Raw genomic sequence first — 22,062 nt, forward strand, 5'->3', positions numbered from 1 at the left:
TCCTGACAACCTCAAGAAAGAAGTACTGCTGAGCTGAAAACCTCGCAGAGAAGAGAAGGAGACAACTGGCTTGGACCCAGACCTACCAGCCCGTCTCCAAAAAGCTGCAAGAAAAGTAGCAACGCGTTCTGGAGGACCAGCTACCCCTGAAAAGCCTCCAGGGGGCTGCCTGCATCACAAAGGACCAAGAAACTCCCGTGGACTGGGGACCTGCCCAAAGAAAAGACCAAGAAACCAACTTTAAAGGCACTCACCTCACTTCGGAAGCGTGAGTCCAACTACTCTGCACCCGACCCCCCCGGCCCGTGTCCAGAGAAACGACCTATCCAGAGAGGACACCCAGGTGACTCAGACGACATGTCCACCCTGGGCTGACCTCTCTGCACCTCCACGATGACGCCTGCAGAGGGAATCCTGAGGACCCCCCCTGACCGCCACTGCCTGTGACAAAGATATCCGATGCCTGGAGAAGCACTGCACCCGCAGCCCCCAGGCCCATGAGAAACCGACCACTGGTGCAGCAATGACTAGCAGGCGGCCCTCACCCATGCCCAGTCGGTGGCTTGCCCGAGAGGCCCCCCTGTGCCCTGCCTGCAGTGCCTAAGTGACCCCCGGGTCCTGCCATAGAGTTCTATTGAGAACCCGATGCCCTGTTGGCACACTGCAACCAGCCCCCGTGCCGCTGAGGGTGTGGTTTTTGTGCTTACCTGGGGCCCCTACAGTACTCCTCCAAACCCCCCTGGTCTGCCCTCAGACAACGCAGGTACTTACCTGCAAGCGACTGGAACCGGAGTACCCCGTCTCCATAGGTGCCCATGTTATTTTGGCTCCTGTTTGACCTCTGCACCTGACTGGCCCTGTGTTGCTTGTGCTGGGTGTTTGGGGTTGCCTTGAACCCCCCAACGGTGGGCTACCTATGCCCCAGAGACTGAACCTGTATTGTGGTACTTACCTCAGAAACTGTACTGTACTTACCTCCCCCAGGAACTGTTGAAAATTGCAGTATGTCCACTTGTAAAATAGCTTTTTGCCATTATTAAGAAAACTGTGTACAATATTGTACTTACCTGCTAGATGCATCTTGTGGTTCTAAAAATAAACATGAGAATATGTTTCTATATAAAAACCTATTGGCCTGGAGTTAAATCATTGAGTGCGTGTTCTCACTTATTGCTTGAGTGCGAACAACATATGCTTAAAACTACCCTCTGATAAGCCTAACTGCTCGACCACACTACCATAAACAGAGCATTAGTATCTATTATTGCCTCTGTCAAGCCTCTTGGGGAACCCCTAAACAATGTGCACACTATATCTCACATGTTGATATAGTATATACAGAGCCAGCTTCCTACACCTTTAGTGAAAGGGTGCATGCGCCTTTTCACACAGGCTGCAATGGCAGGGCTGCAGACACTTTTTGCATAGGCTCCCATGGGTGGCATAATACTTGCTGCAACCCAAGGGGAACCCCTGGTAACCCAGTGCTCTTGTTACCTAGGTACCATATACTAGGGACTTACATGGTGGCACCAGTATGCCAATTGTGGGGTGTACTAAGTCAGGAACAACCAAATTTCGGTGGGGGGGGGGGGGGGAGCACAGTCATTGGGGTCCTGGTTAGCAGGATTGTAGTGAACAGTCAAAATACACTGACAGCAGGCAGAAAGTGGGAGCAATCATGCTAAAAAGAGGGTACTTTCCTACACCTATCTTTCTCCTCACCAAAACTAGCCTCTTCCTTTCCTGGTAGTGCCTCATGGAAGTGAGGGCAATGTTTCTCGTCTTTGCAGTCGAGACCATCAAGTCCGCAGGGACATTGTCCTTTGTGTATGTGAGGTCCTGTGTGGAATTCTTATAACTCTTTCCCACTCTTTGAGGTACAGCCCTTGCAGCGGCCAGCTTACAGAAAGCCTCCTTCGTTTGTTCAAGGATGCTAGGGAGCATGGGTGGATAAAGAGTTCCCTTTTGCGAAGGCATCAATCTTCCAAGTAGGAAGAATGCAGAGCCGCCCTCATCTAGCTGCACCAAATAGGTGTCTCCAGCTCACTTGATGAGGCTGTTGCAGAGGGATAAGTCACGGTGATGGTCTTGAAGGATAGCTGTCTGTCCCCTCCTCTGATGACTCGACATCAAGATCCTGCCATGTCTCCTAGAACTGGTTCTGTTAGTTAAACCTGCCTGTCTCGGGTTGCTGGGAACTGCATGCCTGACTGGTCATCCTCTACTTCATTGGCCATCGGAGGTCTTCTATGGTTGTGGAATTCCCTCAAGAAGTCAAACTCCTTTCCTTGCAGTAGGGCAGCCACTACAGCCCTGAGGCTTATCTTTTGTTCGACTTTGAGTGCTGTTTGTTCGGCATGAAGTGCCAGCCTTTTATCGGCACCAACGAGTATTATATCCCCCCCCCCCAAGCCTTTGCCCTTCTCTCTCTCTTACTTGAGCGACTGGGAGCATTGAGGGTTTCACCGGTGTTTTGCCCCATCAAAATCTTTTGGTTGGATCTGTGTGGCTTGCTGTGCTGATCTTCGGCTGACAGAGAAAACAACCAAACAACTTTTCCGGACCAAACCACTAGAAGGCAGAATGCTGCACAGAATGTGAATCCTGAAAAGGATTCATACTGCAAAACTCCTAATCTCCAGCGTTGGTACTTTCCATACATTCACTTGCTTCAAACATTCTAAGTCAGGGTGACAATCCCCATTAACTTTAAAAAGTTGTAAACAGAGGTAAAGTAGCCAAAGGTCTCAACAATTGTGTTTAGAGCACATAACCCTCCCATTTGAAACAATCCGAACTTCAGCCAATGAGGTGGAAGTTGTAGGAAGTTGGCTCTGTATGCACTATTTCAAAGTAAGGAATAGTATGCACAGAGTCCAAGGGTTCCCCTTAGAGGTAAGATAGTGGCAAAAAGAGATAATACTAATGCTCTATTTTGTGGTAGTGTGGTCGAGCAGTAGGCTTATCAAAGGAGTAGTGTTAAGCATTTGTTGTACATACACACAGGCAATAAATGAGGAACACACACTCAGAGACAAATCCAAGCCAATAGGTTTTGTTATAGAAAAATATATTTTCTTAGTTTATTTTAAGAACCACAGGTTCAATTTTTACATGTAATATCTCATTTGAAAGGTATTGCAGGTAAGTACTTTAGGAACTTTGAATCATTACATTAGCATGTATACTTTTTTTACATAAAACACGATAAGCTGTTTTAAAAGTGGACACAGTGCAATTTTCACAGTTCCTGGGGAGGTAAGTTTTTGTTAGTTTTTGTCAGGTAAGTAAATCACTTACAAGTCTCAGGTTTGGGTCCAAGGTAGCCCACCGTTGGGGGTTCAGAGCAACCCCAAAGTTACCACACCAGCAGCTCGGGCCGGTCAGGTGCAGAGGTCAAAGAGGTGCCCAAAACGCATAGGCTAGAATGGAGAGAAGGGGGTGCCCCGGTTCCGGTCTGCTTGCAGGTAAGTACCCGCGTCTTCGGAGGGCAGACCAGGGGGGTTTTGTAGGGCACCGGGGGGGACACAAGTCCACACAAAAAGTACACCCTCAGCGGCACTGGGGCGGCCGGGTGTAGTGTAGAAACAAGCGTCGGGTTTTCAATGGAAATCAATGAGAGATCAAGGGATCTCTTCAGCGTTGCAGGCAGGCAAGGGGGGGGCTCCTCGGGGTAGCCACCACCTGGGCAAGGGAGAGGGCTTCCTGGGGGTCACTCCTGCACAGGAGTTCCGTTCCTTTAGGTGCTGGGGGCTGCGGGTGCAGGGTCTTTTCCAGCCGTCGGGAAATGGAGTTCAGGCAGTCGCGGTCAGGGGGAGCCTCGGGATTCCCTCTGCAGGCGTCGCTGTGGGGGCTCAGGGGGGACAACTTTGGTTACTCACGGACTCTGAGTCGCCGGAGGGTCCTCCCTGAGGTGTTGGTTCTCCACCAGTCGAGTCGGGGTCGCCGGGTGCAGTGTTGCAAGTCTCACGCTTCTTGCGGGGAGTTGCAGGGGTCTTTAAATCTGCTCCTTGAAACAAAGTCGCAGTTCTTTTGGAGCAGTGCCGCTGTCCTCGGGAGTTTCTTGGTCTCTTGGAAGCAGGGCAGTCCTCTGAGGATTCAGAGGTCGCTGGTCCTGGAGAAAGCGTAGCTGGAGCAGGGTTCTTTAGAAGGCAGGAGACAGGCCGGTAGGACTGGGGCCAAAGCAGTTGGTGTCTTCTTTCTTCTTCTGCAGGGGTTTTCAGCTCAGCAGTCTTCTTCTTCGGTAAGTTGCAGGAATCTAAATTCTTAGGTTCAGGGAAGCCCTTAAATACTAAATTTAAGGGCGTGTTTAGGTCTGGGGGGTTAGTAGCCAATGGCTACTAGCCCTGAGGGTGGGTACACCCTCTTTGTGCCTCCTCCCAAGGGGAGGGGGACACATTCCTATCCCTATTGGGGGAATCCTCCTTCTACAAGATGGAGGATTTCTAAAAGTCAGAGTCACCTCAGCTCAGGACACCTTAGGGGCTGTCCTGACTGGCCAGTGACTCCTCCTTGTTTTTCTCATTATCTCTCCTGGACTTGCCGCCAAAAGTGGGGGCTGGGTCCAGGGGGCGGGCATCTCCACTAGCTGGAGTGCCCTGGGGCATTGTAACACGAAGCTTGAGCCTTTGAAGCTCACTGCTAGGTGTTACAGTTTCTGCAGGGGGGAGGTGTGAAGCACCTCCACCCAGAGCAGGCTTTGTTTCTGTCCTCAGAGAGCACAAAGGCTCTCACCGCATGAGGTCAGACACTCGTCTCTCAGCAGCAGGCTGGCACAGACCAGTCAGTCCTGCACTGAACAATTGGGTAAAATACAGGGGGCATCTCTAAGATGCTCTCTGTGTGCATTTTTTAATAAATCCAACACTGGCATCAGTGTGGGTTTATTATTCTGAGAAGTTTGATACTAAACTTCCCAGTATTCAGTGTAGCCATTATGGAGCTGTGGAGTTCGTTTCTGACAGACTCCCAGACCATATACTCTTATGGCTACCCTGCACTTACAATGTCTAAGGTTTTGCTTAGACACTGTAGGGGCATAGTGCTCATGCACTGGTGCCCTCACCTATGGTATAGTGCACCCTGCCTTAGGGCTGTAAGGCCTGCTAGAGGGGTGACTTATCTATACTGCATAGGCATTGTGAGGTTGGCATGGCACCCTGAGGGGAGTGCCATGTCGACTTACTCGTTTTGTTCTCATCAGCACACACAAGCTGGCAAGCAGTGTGTCTGTGCTGAGTGAGGGGTCCCCAGGGTGGCATAAGATATGCTGCAGCCCTTAGAGACCTTCCCTGGCATCAGGGCCCTTGGTACCAGGGGTACCAGTTACAAGGGACTTACCTGGATGCCAGGGTGTGCCAATTGTGGAATCAAAATTAAATTTTAGGTGAAAGAACACTGGTGCTGGGGCCTGGTTAGCAGGGTCCCAGCACACTTCTCAGTCAAGTCAGCATCAGTATCAGGCAAAAAGTGGGGGGTAACTGCAACAGGGAGCCATTTCTTTACAGAAGTGCTGAGCGCTCCTTTTCCCACTAAAGGGCCACCAATGCTCAGATTTCATAGCACAAGTGTGATGAGTATTTATCCTAACAGAAAGCCTATTACATGAGTGAAGAGAGGGTTGCATGTGAATATATGAAAGATGACAACACTGGAGAACTGAAGTTACTGGTAACTAATTTTTTTTCCAGCATTGGATCGTTTATAAATTCACATGCTTGAATCAGAGTAGCAAGCAGTACATACATGTGAATGGAGCAGGAAGCAGCTCTATGTACTGAAACAGGCTGCACAGAACTGCTCATCCCACTGCTGAGTCAGCTGCTGCATTCACATCCAGGAAGAATGCCTGGTAAAGAGAAAGGTTGGAAATTAATACTCGTCATTGAGGTGGTCACAGCAGTCACAGTGAATACACTGTTGACGTCAAAGCTGTTATCAAGGGTCTTGTTGACAGGGCACTCTAAAATAATGTCAGTCGACAGAATATTTGCCAAAGGGACCTTTTTCATCAATTACAGAGGCTTGGTTTTCAAGTACTTGGGCAACAAGTCTGAGAATGTCGTAAGCACTGGATGTCGGTGTAGGAAGTTGGCTCTGTATGTGCTATTTCAAAGTAAGGAATAGCATGCACAGAGTCCAAGGGTTCCCCTTAGAGGTAAGATAGTGGCAAAAAGAGATAATACTAATGCTCTATTTTGTGGTAGTGTGGTCGAGCAGTAGGCTTATCCAAGGAGTAGTGTTAAGCATTTGTTGTACATACACACAGACAATAAATGAGGTACACACACTCAGAGACAAATCCAGCCAATAGGTTTTTGTATAGAAAAATATCTTTTCTTAGTTTATTTTAAGAACCACAGGTTCAGATTCTACATGTAATATCTCATTTGAAAGGTATTGCAGGTAAGTACTTTAGGAACTTTAAATCATAAAAATTGCATGTATACTTTTCAAGCTATTGACAAATAGCTGTTTCAAAAGTGGACACTTAGTGCAACTTTCACAGTTCCTAGGGGAGGTAAGTATTTGTTAGTTTTACCCGGTAAGTAAGACACTTACAGGGTTCAGTTCTTGGTCCAAGGTAGCCCACCGTTGGGGGTTCAGAGCAACCCCAAAGTCACCACACCAGCAGCTCAGGGCCGGTCAGGTGCAGAGTTCAAAGTGGTGCCTAAAACACATAGGCTAGAATGGAGAGAAGGGGGTGCCCCGGTTCCGGTCTGCTTGCAGGTAAGTACCCGCGTCTTCGGAGGGCAGACCAGGGGGGTTTTGTAGGGCACCGGGGGGGACACAAGTCCACACAGAAATTTCACCCTCAGCGGCGCGGGGGCGGCCGGGTGCAGTGTAGAAACAAGCGTCGGGTTCGCAATGTTAGTCTATGAGAGATCTCGGGATCTCTTCAGCGCTGCAGGCAGGCAAGGGGGGGATTCCTCGGGGAAACCTCCACTTGGGCAAGGGAGAGGGACTCCTGGGGGTCACTTCTCCAGTGAAAGTCCGGTCCTTCAGGTCCTGGGGGCTGCGGGTGCAGGGTCTCTCCCAGGCGTCGGGACTTTAGGTTCAAAGAGTCGCGGTCAGGGGAAGCCTCGGGATTCCCTCTGCAGGCGGCGCTGTGGGGGCTCAGGGGGGACAGGTTTTGGTACTCACAGTATCAGAGTAGTCCTGGGGTCCCTCCTGAGGTGTTGGATCGCCACCAGCCGAGTCGGGGTCGCCGGGTGCAGTGTTGCAAGTCTCACGCTTCTTGCGGGGAGCTTGCAGGGTTCTTTAAAGTTGCTGGAAACAAAGTTGCAGCTTTTCTTGGAGCAGGTCCGCTGTCCTCGGGAGTTTCTTGTCTTTTCGAAGCAGGGGCAGTCCTCAGAGGATGTCGAGGTCGCTGGTCCCTTTGGAAGGCGTCGCTGGAGCAGGATCTTTGGAAGGCAGGAGACAGGCCGGTGAGTTTCTGGAGCCAAGGCAGTTGTCGTCTTCTGGTCTTCCGCTGCAGGGGTTTTCAGCTGGGCAGTCCTTCTTCTTGTAGTTGCAGGAATCTAATTTTCTAGGGTAGCCCTTAAATACTAAATTTAAGGGCGTGTTTAGGTCTGGGGGGTTAGTAGCCAATGGCTACTAGCCCTGAGGGTGGGTACACCCTCTTTGTGCCTCCTCCCAAGGGGAGGGGGTCACAATCCTAACCCTATTGGGGGAATCCTCCATCTGCAAGATGGAGGATTTCTAAAAGTAAGAGTCACCTCAGCTCAGGACACCTTAGGGGCTGTCCTGACTGGCCAGTGACTCCTCCTTGTTTTTCTCATTATTTTCTCCGGCCTTGCCGCCAAAAGTGGGGCCTGGCCGGAGGGAGCGGGCAACTCCACTAGCTGGAGTGTCCTGCTGGGTTGGCACAAAGGAGGTGAGCCTTTGAGGCTCACCGCCAGGTGTGACAATTCCTGCCTGGGGGAGGTGTTAGCATCTCCACCCAGTGCAGGCTTTGTTACTGGCCTCAGAGTGACAAAGGTACTCTCCCCATGGGGCCAGCAACATGTCTCGGTTTGTGGCAGGCTGCTAAAACTAGTCAGCCTACACAGATAGTCGGTTAAGTTTCAGGGGGCACCTCTAAGGTGCCCTCTGTGGTGTATTTTACAATAAAATGTACACTGGCATCAGTGTGCATTTATTGTGCTGAGAAGTTTGATACCAAACTTCCCAGTTTTCAGTGTAGCCATTATGGTGCTGTGGAGTTCGTGTTTGACAGACTCCCAGACCATATACTCTTATGGCTACCCTGCACTTACAATGTCTAAGGTTTTGTTTAGACACTGTAGGGGTACCATGCTCATGCACTGGTACCCTCACCTATGGTATAGTGCACCCTGCCTTAGGGCTGTAAGGCCTGCTAGAGGGGTGTCTTACCTATACTGCATAGGCAGTGAGAGGCTGGCATGGCACCCTGAGGGGAGTGCCATGTCGACTTACTCGTTTTGTCCTCACTAGCACACACAAGCTGGTAAGCAGTGTGTCTGTGCTGAGTGAGAGGTCTCCAGGGTGGCATAAGACATGCTGCAGCCCTTAGAGACCTTCCTTGGCATCAGGGCCCTTGGTACTAGAAGTACCAGTTACAAGGGACTTATCTGGATGCCAGGGTCTGCCAAATGTGGATACAAAAGTACAGGTTAGGGAAAGAACACTGGTGCTGGGGCCTGGTTAGCAGGGTCCCAGCACTCTTCTCAGTCAAGTCAGCATCAGTATCAGGCAAAAAGTGGGGGGTAACTGCAACAGGGAGCCATTTCTTTACAGTCGGCATGTGTTTTACACAGGTTGTTCGTTGCTTTTTTAAGCACTTTTTCTATGAAAAGCTTTTTCTGAAAATTGGAGGAGGTGGCTGTGAATGTTTTTAAAGTAAAATCTAGATGAGGAAGTCCCATTTGCTTTCCTTTTAGACTTTCAGGTATCTGCTTCAAGAATATGCCAGTAATAGGTTTATTCCTTGGTAATTGAAAAATAGCTATTTTAATGTTTGCTGAAAACCCCCATGGCCAACCAAGTTCTGTTATCACTGCTGTAACAGAATATACTGTAGGAGACAGGGCTTTTGTTGCGGCAGTCCCACTTTTTGACTGGTATTTGATGCAACGTCGACTGAAGGGCACTGTGTGTAGGAAGCTAGCCATGTATATACTATACCAAAGTAAGGTATAGTGTGCACACAGTCCAGTGGATTCCCAGAGACTTTACATAGGCTCAAGTAGATAATACTTATGCTCTATTTTGTTGTAGTGTGGTCGAGCAATTAGGCCTATCAGAGGGTAAGGCTAAGCATTTGTTGTACACACAGTCAAGAAATGAGGCAAACACTCAATGACTGACTCCAGTTCAATTGTTTTATGTATCAAAAATATACTTTGTTACTTTACTTCTAGAACCAAAAGGATCTTTGTTGCTGGTAAGTACAGTTTTAAGAATGTATTGCTTTCAAGTATCAAGTGCACTTTGTTTAGAATTCACAGGCAAAACAGTTTACAGGTAAGTAATACTTTGCTTTCTATGAGAAATTGCACGGGTCTACTTTTGAAATTGAAGAGTTCAAAGTAGGTGCCAGGCGTCCAATGGAATCCTATTGAGGCAGGAGGTGCTGAGAAAGAGTTCTTTGGAAGGCAGGAGACAGGCCGGTGAGTTTCTGGAGCCAAGGCAGTTGTCGTCTTCTGGTCTTCCTCTGCAGGGGTTTTCAGCTAGGCAGTCCTTCTTGTAGTTTGCAGGAATCTAATTTTCTAGGGTTCAGGGTAGCCCTTAAATACTAAATTTAAGGGCGTGTTTAGGTCTGGGGGGTTAGTAGCCAATGGCTACTAGCCCTGAGGGTGGGTACACCCTCTTTGTGTCTCCTCCCAAGGGGAGGGGGTCACAATCCTAACCCTATTGGGGGAATCCTCCATCTGCAAGATGGAGGATTTCTAAAAGTTAGTCACCTCAGCTCAGGACACCTTAGGGGCTGTCCTGACTGGCCAGTGACTCCTCCTTGTTATTCTCATTATTTTCTCCGGCCTTGCCGCCAAAAGTGGGGGCCGGGCCGGAGGGGGCGGGCAACTCCACTAGCTGGAGTGTCCTGCGGTGCTGTGACAAAGGGGTGAGCCTTTGAGGCTCACCGCCAGGTGTTACAGCTCCTGCCTGGGGGAGGTGTTAGCATCTCCACCCAGTGCAGGCTTTGTTACTGGCCTCAGAGTGACAAAGGCACTCTCCCCATGGGGCCAGCAACATGTCTCTAGTGTGGCAGGCTGCTGGAACTAGTCAGCCTACACAGATAGTCGGTTAAGTTTCAGGGGGCACCTCTAAGGTGCCCTCTGGGGTGTATTTTGCAATAAAATGTACACTGGCATCAGTGTGCATTTATTGTGCTGAGAAGTTTGATACCAAACTTCCCAGTTTTCAGTGTAGCCATTATGGTGCTGTGGAGTTCGTGTTTGACAGACTCCCAGACCATATACTCTTATGGCTACCCTGCACTTACAATGTCTAAGGTTTTGTTTAGACACTGTAGGGGTACCATGCTCATGCACTGGTACCCTCACCTATGGTATAGTGCACCCTGCCTTAGGGCTGTAAGGCCTGCTAGAGGGGTGTCTTACCTATACTGCATAGGCAGTGAGAGGCTGGCATGGCACCCTGAGGGGAGTGCCATGTCGACTTACTCGTTTTGTCCTCACTAGCACACACAAGCTGGCAAGCAGTGTGTCTGTGCTGAGTGAGAGGTCTCCAGGGTGGCATAAGACATGCTGCAGCCCTTAGAGACCTTCCTTGGCATCAGTGCCCTTGGTACTAGAAGTACCAGTTACAAGGGACTTATCTGGATGCCAGGGTCTGCCAATTGTGGATACAAAAGTACAGGTTAGGGAAAGAACACTGGTGCTTGGGCCTGGTTAGCAGGCCTCAGCACACTTTCAATTGTAAACATAGCATCAGCAAAGGCAAAAAGTCAGGGGGCAACCATGCCAAGGAGGCATTTCCTTACAAGGTGACTCTGACTTTTAGAAATCCTCCATCTTGTAGAAGGAGGATTCCCCCAATAGGGATAGGAATGTGACCCCCTCCCCTTGGGAGGAGGCACAAAGAGGATGTACCCACCCTCAGGGCTAGTAGCCATTGGCTACTAACCCCCCAGACCTAAACACGCCCTTAAATTTAGTATTTAAGGGCTACCCTGAACCCTAGAAAATTAGATTCCTGCAAACAACCAGAAGGACTGCCTAGCTGAAAACCCCTGCAGAGGAAGACCAGAAGACAACAACTGCCTTGGCTCCAGAAACTCACCGGCCTGTCTCCTGCCTTCCAAAGAACTCTGCTCCAGCGACGCCTTCCAAAGGGACCAGCGACCTCTGAATCCTCTGAGGACTGCCCTGCTTAGACGACGACAAGAAACTCCCGAGGACAGCGGACCTGCTCCAAAAAGACTGCAACTTTGTTTCAAGAAGCAGCTTTAAAGAACCCTGCAACTCCCCGCAAGAAGCGTGAGACTTGCAACACTGCACCCGGCGACCCCGACTCGGCTGGTGGAGAACCAACACCTCAGGGAGGACCCCCGGACTACTCTACGACTGTGAGTACCAAAACCTGTCCCCCCTGAGCCCCCACAGCGCCGCCTGCAGAGGGAATCCCGAGGCTTCCCCTGACCGCGACTCTCTGAAACCTAAGTCCCGACGCCTGGAAAAGACCCTGCACCCGCAGCCCCCAGGACCTGAAGGACCGGACTTTCACTGCAGAAGTGACCCCCAGGAGTCCCTCTCCCTTGCCCAAGTGAAGGTGTCCCCGAGGAAGCCCCCCCTTGCCTGCCTGCAGCGCTGAAGAGATCCCTTGATCTCTCATTGACTAACATTGCGAACCCGACGCTTGTTTCTACACTGCACCCGGCCGCCCCCGCGCTGCTGAGGGTGAAATTTCTGTGTGGGCTTGTGTCCCCCCCGGTGCCCTACAAAACCCCCCTGGTCTGCCCTCCGAAGACGCGGGTACTTACCTGCAAGCAGACCGGAACCGGGGCACCCCCTTCTATCCATTATAGCCTATGCGTTTTGGGCACCACTTTGAACTCTGCACCTGACCGGCCCTGAGCTGCTGGTGTGGTAACTTTGGGGTTGCTCTGAACCCCCAACGGTGGGCTACCTTGGACCAAGAACTGAACCCTGTAAGTGTCTTACTTACCTGGTAAAACTAACCAAAACTTACCTCCCCCAGGAACTGTGAAAATTGCACTAAGTGTCCACTTTTAAAGAAGCTATTTGTGAATAACTTGAAAAGTATACATGCAATTGAAATGATTCAAAGTTCCTAATGTACTTACCTGCAATACCTTTCAAACAAGATATTACATGTTAAATTTGAACCTGTGGTTCTTAAAATAAACTAAGAAAATATATTTTTCTATACAAAACCTATTGGCTGGATTTGTCTCCGAGTGTGTGTACCTCATTTATTGTCTATGTGTATGTACAACAAATGCTTAACACTACTCCTTGGATGAGCCTACTGCTCGACCACACTACCACAAAATAGAGCATTAGTATTATCTATTTTTACCACTATTTTACCTCTAAGGGGAACCCTTGGACTCTGTGCATGCTATTCCTTACTTTGAAATAGCACATACAGAGCCAACTTCCTACAGTCGGGCTGCTTGAATGATCACTGAATACGGTTTTGGATGGCAAATAAAACAGGCTGGGTAGTTTTTCAGAGCCTTGTATTTCTTGTCCAGAAGTGGAAGAATGGCAGTGATTGTGGCTGGGTATAGTAGGCTTGCCTGTGTGTGCTGGACACCTATGGTGTTGGCACCTTATACCGTGTCCAGGCAACCCTTATTAGTTAGTGTTACAGTGTTTATGACTCCAGGGCTCTCTAGTGGTGACAAACAAGTTAATTACCTTCAGTAACACATTATCTGGTAGAGACTATCTAGCTGCAGATTCCTTACCTTAGAATTTTCCTGGGGTCAGCTTGGAATCCAGAACTTTTGCTGAGCAATATCCCTGCGCGCGCAGTTGGGTGACGTCGTTCAAATGCGCATGGTGTCATCGACGTCACGGTCGCCTATAAAGGCACCACCCAGGGTGCATCCCTCAGTTTCTTTTCCAATAACTTCCACGCCAGAAGCGCAGAGCTATTGAAAGAACAAACAGCTTGCAATAATCTATGGCCCTGAAAGGGACAATCCCTGGCTGTAAGGAAATGCCTCCTTGGCATGGTTGCCCCCTGACTTTTTGCCTTTGCTGATGCTATGTTTACAATTGAAAGTGTGCTGAGGCCTGCTAACCAGGCCCCAGCACCAGTGTTCTTTCCCTAACCTGTACTTTTGTATCCACAATTGGCAGACCCTGGCATCCAGATAAGTCCCTTGTAACTGGTACTTCTAGTACCAAGGGCCCTGATGCCAAGGAAGGTCTCTAAGGGCTGCAGCATGTCTTATGCCACCCTGGAGACCTCTCACTCAGCACAGACACACTGCTTGCCAGCTTGTGTGTGCTAGTGAGAACAAAACGAGTAAGTCGACATGGCACTCCCCTCAGGGTGCCATGCCAGCCTCTCACTGCCTATGCAGTATAGGTAAGACACCCCTCTAGCAGGCCTTACAGCCCTAAGGCAGGGTGCACTATACCATAGGTGAGGGTACCAGTGCATGAGCATGGTACCCCTACAGTGTCTAACCAAAACCTTAGACATTGTAAGTGCAGGGTAGCCATAAGAGTATATGGTCTGGGAGTTTGTCAAACACGAACTCCACAGCACCATAATGGCTACACTGAAAACTGGGAAGTTTGGAATCAAACTTCTCAGCACAATAAATGCACACTGAGGCCAGTGTACATTTTATTGTAAAATACACCCCAGAGGGCACCTTAGAGGTGCCCCCTGAAACTTAACCGACTATCTGTGTAGGCTGACTAGTTTTAGCAGCCTGCCACAAACCGAGACATGTTGCTGGCCCCATGGGGAGAGTGCCTTTGTCACTCTGAGGCCAGTAACAAAGCCTGCACTGGGTGGAGATGCTAACACCTCCCCCAGGCAGGAATTGTCACACCTGGCGGTGAGCCTCAAAGGCTCACCTCCTTTGTGCCAACCCAGCAGGACACTCCAGCTAGTGGAGTTGCCCGCCCCCTCCGGCCAGGCCCCACTTTTGGCGGCAAGGCCGGAGAAAATAATGAGAATAACAAGGAGGAGTCACTGGCCAGTCAGGACAGCCCCTAAGGTGTCCTGAGCTGAGGTGACTCTAACTTTTAGAAATCCTCCATCTTGCAGATGGAGGATTCCCCCAATAGGGTTAGGATTGTGACCCCCTCCCCTTGGGAGGAGGCACAACGAGGGTGTACCCACCCTCAGGGCTAGTAGCCATTGGCTACTAACCCCCCAGACCTAAACACGCCCTTAAATTTAGTATTTAAGGGCTACCCTGAACCCTAGAAAATTAGATTCCTGCAACTACAAGAAGAAGGACTGCCTAGCTGAAAACCCCTGCAGCGGAAGACCAGAAGACGACAACTGCCTTGGCTCCAGAAACTCACCGGCCTGTCTCCTGCCTTCCAAAGATCCTGCTCCAGCGACGCCTTCCAAAGGGACCAGCGACCTCGACATCCTCTGAGGACTGCCCCTGCTTCGAAAAGACAAGAAACTCCCGAGGACAGCGGACCAGCTCCAAGAAAAGCTGCAACTTTGTTTCCAGCAGCTTTAAAGAACCCTGCAAGCTCCCCGCAAGAAGCGTGAGACTTGCAACACTGCACCCGGCGACCCCGACTCGGCTGGTGGAGATCCAACACCTCAGGAGGGACCCCAGGACTACTCTGATACTGTGAGTACAAAAACCTGTCCCCCCTGAGCCCCCACAGCGCCGCCTGCAGAGGGAATCCCGAGGCTTCCCCTGACCGCGACTCTTTGAACCTAAAGTCCCGACGCCTGGGAGAGACCCTGCACCCGCAGCCCCCAGGACCTGAAGGACCGGACTTTCACTGGAGAAGTGACCCCCAGGAGTCCCTCGCCCTTGCCCAAGTGGAGGTTTCCCCGAGGAATCCCCCCCTTGCCTGCCTGCAGCGCTGAAGAGATCCCGAGATCTCTCATAGACTAACATTGCGAACCCGACGCTTGTTTCTACACTGCACCCGGCCGCCCCCGTGCTGCTGAGGGTGAGATTTCTGTGTGGGCTTGTGTCCCCCCCGGTGCCCTACAAAACCCCTCTGGTCTGCCCTCCGAAGACGCGGGTACTTACCTGCAAGCAGACCAGAACCGGGGCACCCCCTTCTCTCCATTCTAGCCTATGTGTTTTGGGCACCACTTTGAACTCTGCACCTGACCGGCCCTGAGCTGCTGGTGTGGTGACTTTGGGGTTGCTCTGAACCCCCAACGGTGGGCTACCTTGGACCAAGAACTGAACCCTGTAAGTGTCCTACTTACCTGGTAAAACTAACAAAAACTTACCTCCCCAGGAACTGTGAAAATTGCACTAAGTGTCCACTTTTAAAACAGCTATTTGTCAATAACTTGAAAAGTATACATGCAATTTTTATGATTTAAAGTTCCTAAAGTACTTACCTGCAATACCTTTCAAATGAGATATTACATGTAGAATTTGAACCTGTGGTTCTTAAAATAAACTAAGAAAAGATATTTTTCTATAACAAAACCTATTGGCTGGATTTGTCTCTGAGTGTGTGTACCTCATTTATTGTCTATGTGTATGTACAACAAATGCTTAACACTACTCCTTGGATAAGCCTACTGCTCGACCACACTACCACAAAATAGAGCATTAGTATTATCTATTTTTACCACTATTTTACCTCTAAGGGGAACCCTTGGACTCTGTGCATGCTATTCCTTACTTTGAAATAGCACATACAGAGCCAACTTCCTACACTGGCTCTATTAGACGTGTCTGCAGAGCAGGGAGGCATGGGTGGGTGAAAGGAATCTGCAGCTAGATAGGAGTCTCTAACATGCATTATGGAAGGAAAGTAACTTGTTCATCTGATAGAGATTTCTAGCTGCAGATTCCTTACCTTCGAATAGATACCCAAAGCCATAACCTCCTGGTGGTGAGCTGCAGACAAATCTTCACACTAAAAAGTCCTGCAGGACCAAACGGGCAAAATGCCCATCCCCGATTGTCAAGGCAGTAATGTCTTGCGAACATGTGCAAAGATGCCCACGTCGCTGCCTGACAGATGTCCACGACTGGAACACCTTGTGCTAGCCCAGTGGTACTAACCTTGCCCCTGGTAAATGAGCTCTGAATCCCTCAGAAGGCTGCTTCTTGGGCAGTGCGTAGCAGATCTTAATGCAGAGAACGACCCAGTGCAAAATGGTTTGTTTCTGGCACAGTTACCCCCACTTTTTGCCTGCTGTCAGTGTGTTTTGACTGTGTTCACTGGGATCCTACTACCCAGGACCCGTGACTGTGCTCTCTCCATCTAAATGTGGTTGCTTAGGACTTGCCACTCCCCACAATTGACACCATGAGTTCCCCATGGGCGGCAGGGTGTATTGTGCCACCCATGGGAGCCCATGCAAACTGAGTCTGCAGGCCTGCCATTGGAGCATGTGTGAAAAGGTGCATTCACACTTTCACTACAGGTCACTGCACCAGGTCACCTTAAAACACCCCTATGGCAGGCCCTCCTAGGCCAGAGGTACCCCTACAAATTCCAGCTCCATTACACTGGACTTTGTAAGTGTGGGGAAGCCATTTTACCCGTGTACTGGACACTGGTCACTTACCTGTGTCCAGCTACATAATGATAACTCAGAACCTGGGCATGTTTTGAATCAAACATGTTGGAATCCTACCCCAATGCTGTAACCAGTATTCGTTGTATGATTTCATGCACTCTGGGGGATCCTTAGAGGACCCCCAGCATTGTTCCTACCAGTCTTCTAGGGTTTTCAGGCAGCCCGCGATGCTGCCACCCTCCCAACAGGTTTCTGCCCTCCTGCTGCTTGAAAAGCTCAAGCAGAGGAAGGCAGAACAAAGGATTTCCTTTGGGAGAAAGAGGCAATGCCTTCTCACTTTGGAAATAGGTGTTACATGGCTTGGGAGGGGTAGCCTCCGCAACCCACCTGTATGATTTGAAGGGCACATTTGGTGCCCTCCTTGTACAAACTGATCTGCACCAGTCCAGAGACCGACGGTCCCTGCTCTGGCACGAAACTAGACAATGGAAAGGGGGGTCACCACTCCCCTGTCCATCACCACCACAAAGGTGGTGCTCAGAGCTCCTCCAGAGGATCCCTTGATTCCGCCATCTTGACTCCAAGGTGGGCAGAGGCCCCTGTGAGCATCTGAGTGACCAGGTCAGACAGGTGACGTCACAGCAAGCTCCTCATAGGTGGTCACCCTCCAAGGGTGCTGGACTGTGTCCCCTTCGTTGTCAGGTCCTCCACGTCCGAAATCCGTCCTTAGGTTCCACCGGCCTGAAACACAGATCGTGACAGCAGCTGGACAAATCAAGGCTTCCACTGACTTTAGAGAGAGTTCCTTCTCCCCTCTGCATCTGGGTCCCCTGGTGTACTCCTGTCTTCTGGGTATCCTTGGGTGGGGGCACTCTCCAACCTTGTCTGCTGGTTTCCACGTGGTCCTCAGGTAAGGGTCCTGAATCACACAAACTAACCACTACTCCCTGTGTTAGCCTATGGGATGACTGAGTTGGCAACTACCTTGCACCTGGTCACTGGGGACACTTACTGTACTTACCCTGTGGTATTTCTATCTATCACCAGCCCCTAGCTAATTACCACACTTACCTTGGTTGGGTTCACTATTTCACATTCCACTTCCTTAGTATATGGTTCCCCCCTCCTCCCCACAGAGCCCTGTACATTTTATGCTATTTCTGTTTATTTTGTTTATGTACTGTGTGTAGAAATCTCCAAAGAGATATATATACCAATGCTTGTCTAGTAGTAGCGCTGTAACAAAGAATTCTATATTTTTGCAACATTTGTGTGGTTTTCTTGCGAGCAAAATTCTACCCTAGTACTGTGGTATTGCAAGTGCTTTACATTCCTCCTTGATTATCTTCAGTTGCTTGCCTCAGCTACCACAAGAGATCTTTTGCTATCTGGACACCTGTTCACTATCACTAAAGGTTTCCTGGACTCAGTATAGAGTGCCACACCATAAGTCTAACACTATAAACTGAGGCAGCCTTATACACTGCAGCTCTGAGGGGGCCCTCTTCAGTACCAATGACCTAGTGTAGGCTAGGTACTGGAGGTATCATTTACTAGGAACTTACAAAGGTGCTAAAGGGCCTGGCTCGTTGGCACCACTGATCAGGTGTCTTATTTTGGGGAAGGCACACTGGCACTGGGGGACTTAGTTAGCAGGAAACAAGTGCACTTCAGTTGAAGTTGCATCTAAAAATAAGGCAAAAAGTGTGTTGAGGGTACTGCAACCAGAACCCAGCTCCCTACATATTGGCACTGTCATAGTGGTCTGGCTTTGATAAGTAAGCCGTCTAAAAAATTAACCACATGTATGTTTCATCTTCTGAGATGTGCTGTGACTAATAAGCACTTTGTAAGGTCTCTGGGAGCAGAAATGACTCGGAAAGTCAACACACTGACAGGCAGAAAATGGGAATAACCACGCAAAGAAAAAGGGCACTTTCCTACAAGCAGCTTCAGCTTGGCACTAGCCGAACAAAAATCGTTCACCTCCACTTTGAAATTAAGCGAGAAGTCAAAACTGCCTCCTTTTGTATCACAAGACCAAGATGTCTCGAGAGGAAAAGTTCAAAAGGTCAAAGATCAAAAACGAGCAGAGCTCAAAGGATTCCTTGTTGATTGATACTATGCAGCACAACATCTGACAGTTGGACCTTGAGGTGAGAGTTTGAACCATGTGTTCCTCCATCCGATGTGTTAGATTTTAGGTTATAAAATGAGGTTACACATATTGTATTTCCATTTGTTTTCAATGTTAATTGCTGTGTTAAAATACTGCTACGTTAATATTGACTACAGAGGATTCCTCGCCTGACACCCTTGGGGAATAATTCACAAGTAAATCTATGAAAAAGCAATACTAGGGAGCTTCTATACTAATAACTAAAGACAACTGCCTGCAACTGGTATCTTCTTACATTACAGACTTTCCACCTCTTGAATCTTTCCCCATCTTCATCAACTTATAATCTTGCCTATTTTATCTTTGAATCTCTGCAGTCTGGTTCCTCGGAAATCACATCTTTCCAGATAATTTATGTGATCCTCAATACTATCATCTGCTGCTCCAGTCCACTACCTTATACACTTGGAATACCCCATTACAATATGATTTAGATAATTTACTCCTATAAGATTTACATGATGTATGTCTGTAATCATAAAGCACTGAATTAATTCGTACTGCTGTACTCCTTAACCTTCCCATCTTCACTTCATGCATTGTAACCACTTTTTGAGTATGGAAACTTAAAACTTTGTAAACTAAAAAAAAATCTGAGAGCACCAGGAAAGCAACAATTAATAGCTGCAAGGCAAGCTTCACACTTCCATCAAATGTCGAGAGTACCTCTCCCAGTTCAGTGAAGCACAGGGTACTTCATATCTGCAAGAAGTAGGGAGGAGAAGCCACAGCGACTGCACCACATCTGCGCTGTTAAGACCTCTGAAAAGAGACAAGATTTTTCTTCAACCTATCCTTCTCCTTACTTGGCTTTCATCCCCGGCTTCACTTCTACAGTCTTGTCTGAAGCATGGACCACCCTGACAGTCACCTCACCAGCCTCGGGATGGCTTTGCCGCCTGAGGTAATCATTAACTCTGTTCTCCAGGAAGGTCCCCAATCTGGTAGTTGGTAGCCCTGAAATATAAAAATAAATAGCATGACTTAATACAGTGACAGCCTCAATATTTTTATACGGCGCAGCACAAAAGGTGGTTTGCCCTGTGCCCACATTCAATATCTTCTTAAAGAGGTGGCACCTGCATGCCTGTCTACAGCTTGGTTACTTAGGCTGTGTCTTGGATGCTTTAAACAACGACATACTAAGTAATGGCTACTTCCCAAAGCACAGAAAGGAATATGTTACTTACCCTGTAAGCATTTGTTTGTGGCCTGCAGTGCTGTAGATTCACATGCTCTGCATACTCCAACCATCTAGTGTTGGACTCAGACGTGTGCAACTTGTTTTTCACTAAAGTTGTCTTTCGAGTCATGAGTGGAGTGGAGAGGGCAAAATGTTTCTTTCCACCAGCAGAATTACCCAAATTTTGGTCATGTCGTATTTTTCTTTAACGCGGAGCTCTAGCCAGATTTTTCCAACTGCAGCCTGGCAGAAACATTTTTCCGCGAGGCTCTATAAAATGCAAGCTGGTGAACGCAAGAGAGTTTTGGATTCCCTAGCGTGATTTTGTAATGTGGGCAGTCGCGGTCAGAGGGTTGCCGCTCAAGTAGATTTGCTGCCACTCAAGTAGATTTTCTAGTTGTGCAGCAACAAAAATCAACTTGAATGGCTGTGCACTCCTGCACAACACACGGTACAGTTTGTGCTGATTTCCAGCACTGCTCACGCTACCGGTGCTAAACTGCGGCACAAGCAGCATATTTTCCACCTGTTGGCGGAACTCTGAGTAATCTTGCAGAGTTTTTATGTAACTCCATGGAGTTACAGAGTCAAACTCTACGAGTTCCACCCAATCCTAGTCATGTGGTGTAAGGAAATGCCTCCTTGCATGGTTACTGTGAGAAGGTAGCCTCTTTCTAGCCTTGTTACCCCCACTTTTGGCCTGTTTGTGAGTGTATGTCAGGGTGTTTGTCACTGTTTTCACTGTCTCACTGGGATCCTGATAGCCAGGCCTCAGTGCTCATAGTGAAAACACCATGTTTTCAGTATGGTTGTTATGTGTCACTGGGATCCTGCTGGTCAGGACCCCAGTGCTCATAGGTTTGTGGCCTATATGTATGTGTCACTGGGACCCTGTCACACAGGGCCCCAGTGCTCATAGGTGTGCATGTGTATGTTCCCTGTGTGGTGCCTAACTGTCTCACTGAGGCTCTGCTAACCAGAACCTCAGTGGTTATGCTCTCTCATTTCTTTCCAAATTGTCACTGACAGGCTAGTGACCATTTTTACCAATTTACATTGGCTTACTGGAACACCCTTATAATTCCCTAGTATATGGTACTGAGGTACCCAGGGTATTGGGGTTCCAGGAGATCCCTATGGGCTGCAGCATTTCTTTTGCCACCCATAGGGAGCTCTGACAATTCTTACACAGGCCTGCCACTGCAGCCTGAGTGAAATAACGTCCACGTTATTTCACAGCCATTTTACACTGCACTTAAGTAACTTATAAGTCACCTATATGTCTAACCTTTACCTGGTAAAGGTTAGGTGCAAAGTTACTTAGTGTGAGGGCACCCTGGCACTAGCCAAGGTGCCCCCACATTGTTCAGAGCCAATTCACTGAACTTTGTGAGTGCGGGGACACCATTACACGCGTGCACTACATATAGGTCACTACCTATATGTAGCTTCACCATGGTAACTCCGAATATGGCCATGTAACATGTCTATGATCATGGAATTGCCCCCTCTATGCCATCCTGGCATTGTTGGTACAATTCCATGATCCCAGTGGTCTGTAGCACAGACCCTGGTACTGCCAGACTGCCCTTCCTGGGGTTTCTCTGCAGCTGCTGCTGCTGCCAACCCCTCAGACAGGCAGCTGCCCTCCTGGGGTCCAGCCAGGCCTGGCCCAGGATGGCAGAACAAAGAACTTCCTCTGAGAGAGGGTGTGACACCCTCTCCCTTTGGAAAATGGTGTGAAGGCAGGGGAGGAGTAGCCTCCCCCAGCCTCTGGAAATGCTTTGTTGGGCACAGGTGTGCCCAATTCTGCATAAGCCAGTCTACACCGGTTCAGGGACCCCTTAGCCCCTGCTCTGGCGCGAAACTGGACAAAGGAAAGGGGAGTGACCACTCCCCTGACCTGCACCTCCCCTGGGAGGTGTCCAGAGCTCCTCCAGTGTGCTCCAGACCTCTGCCATCTTGGAAACAGAGGTGCTGCTGGCACACTGGACTGCTCTGAGTGGCCAGTGCCACCAGGTGACGTCAGAGACTC

The 22,062-nt window shown here is 49.2% G+C and overlaps 1 protein-coding gene across 7 annotated transcripts in view; it reads right to left on the reverse strand.

Annotated features, from left to right (window-relative positions):
• The window catches only part of EP300 (E1A binding protein p300), a 498,766-nt gene that overhangs the window by 36,532 nt on the left and 440,172 nt on the right, over positions 1 to 22,062 (reverse strand). For all 7 annotated transcript variants that reach the window (XM_069231138.1, XM_069231137.1, XM_069231136.1 and 4 more), the window contains one exon: positions 19,651 to 19,801. In XM_069231138.1, coding sequence (XP_069087239.1) covers positions 19,651 to 19,801 — 151 coding nt within the window. The remainder of the gene's footprint in view (positions 1 to 19,650; positions 19,802 to 22,062) is intronic.

The sequence above is a fragment of the Pleurodeles waltl genome, chromosome 4_2 (assembly GCF_031143425.1).
Source record: "Pleurodeles waltl isolate 20211129_DDA chromosome 4_2, aPleWal1.hap1.20221129, whole genome shotgun sequence".
NCBI lineage: Eukaryota > Metazoa > Chordata > Amphibia > Caudata > Salamandridae > Pleurodeles > Pleurodeles waltl.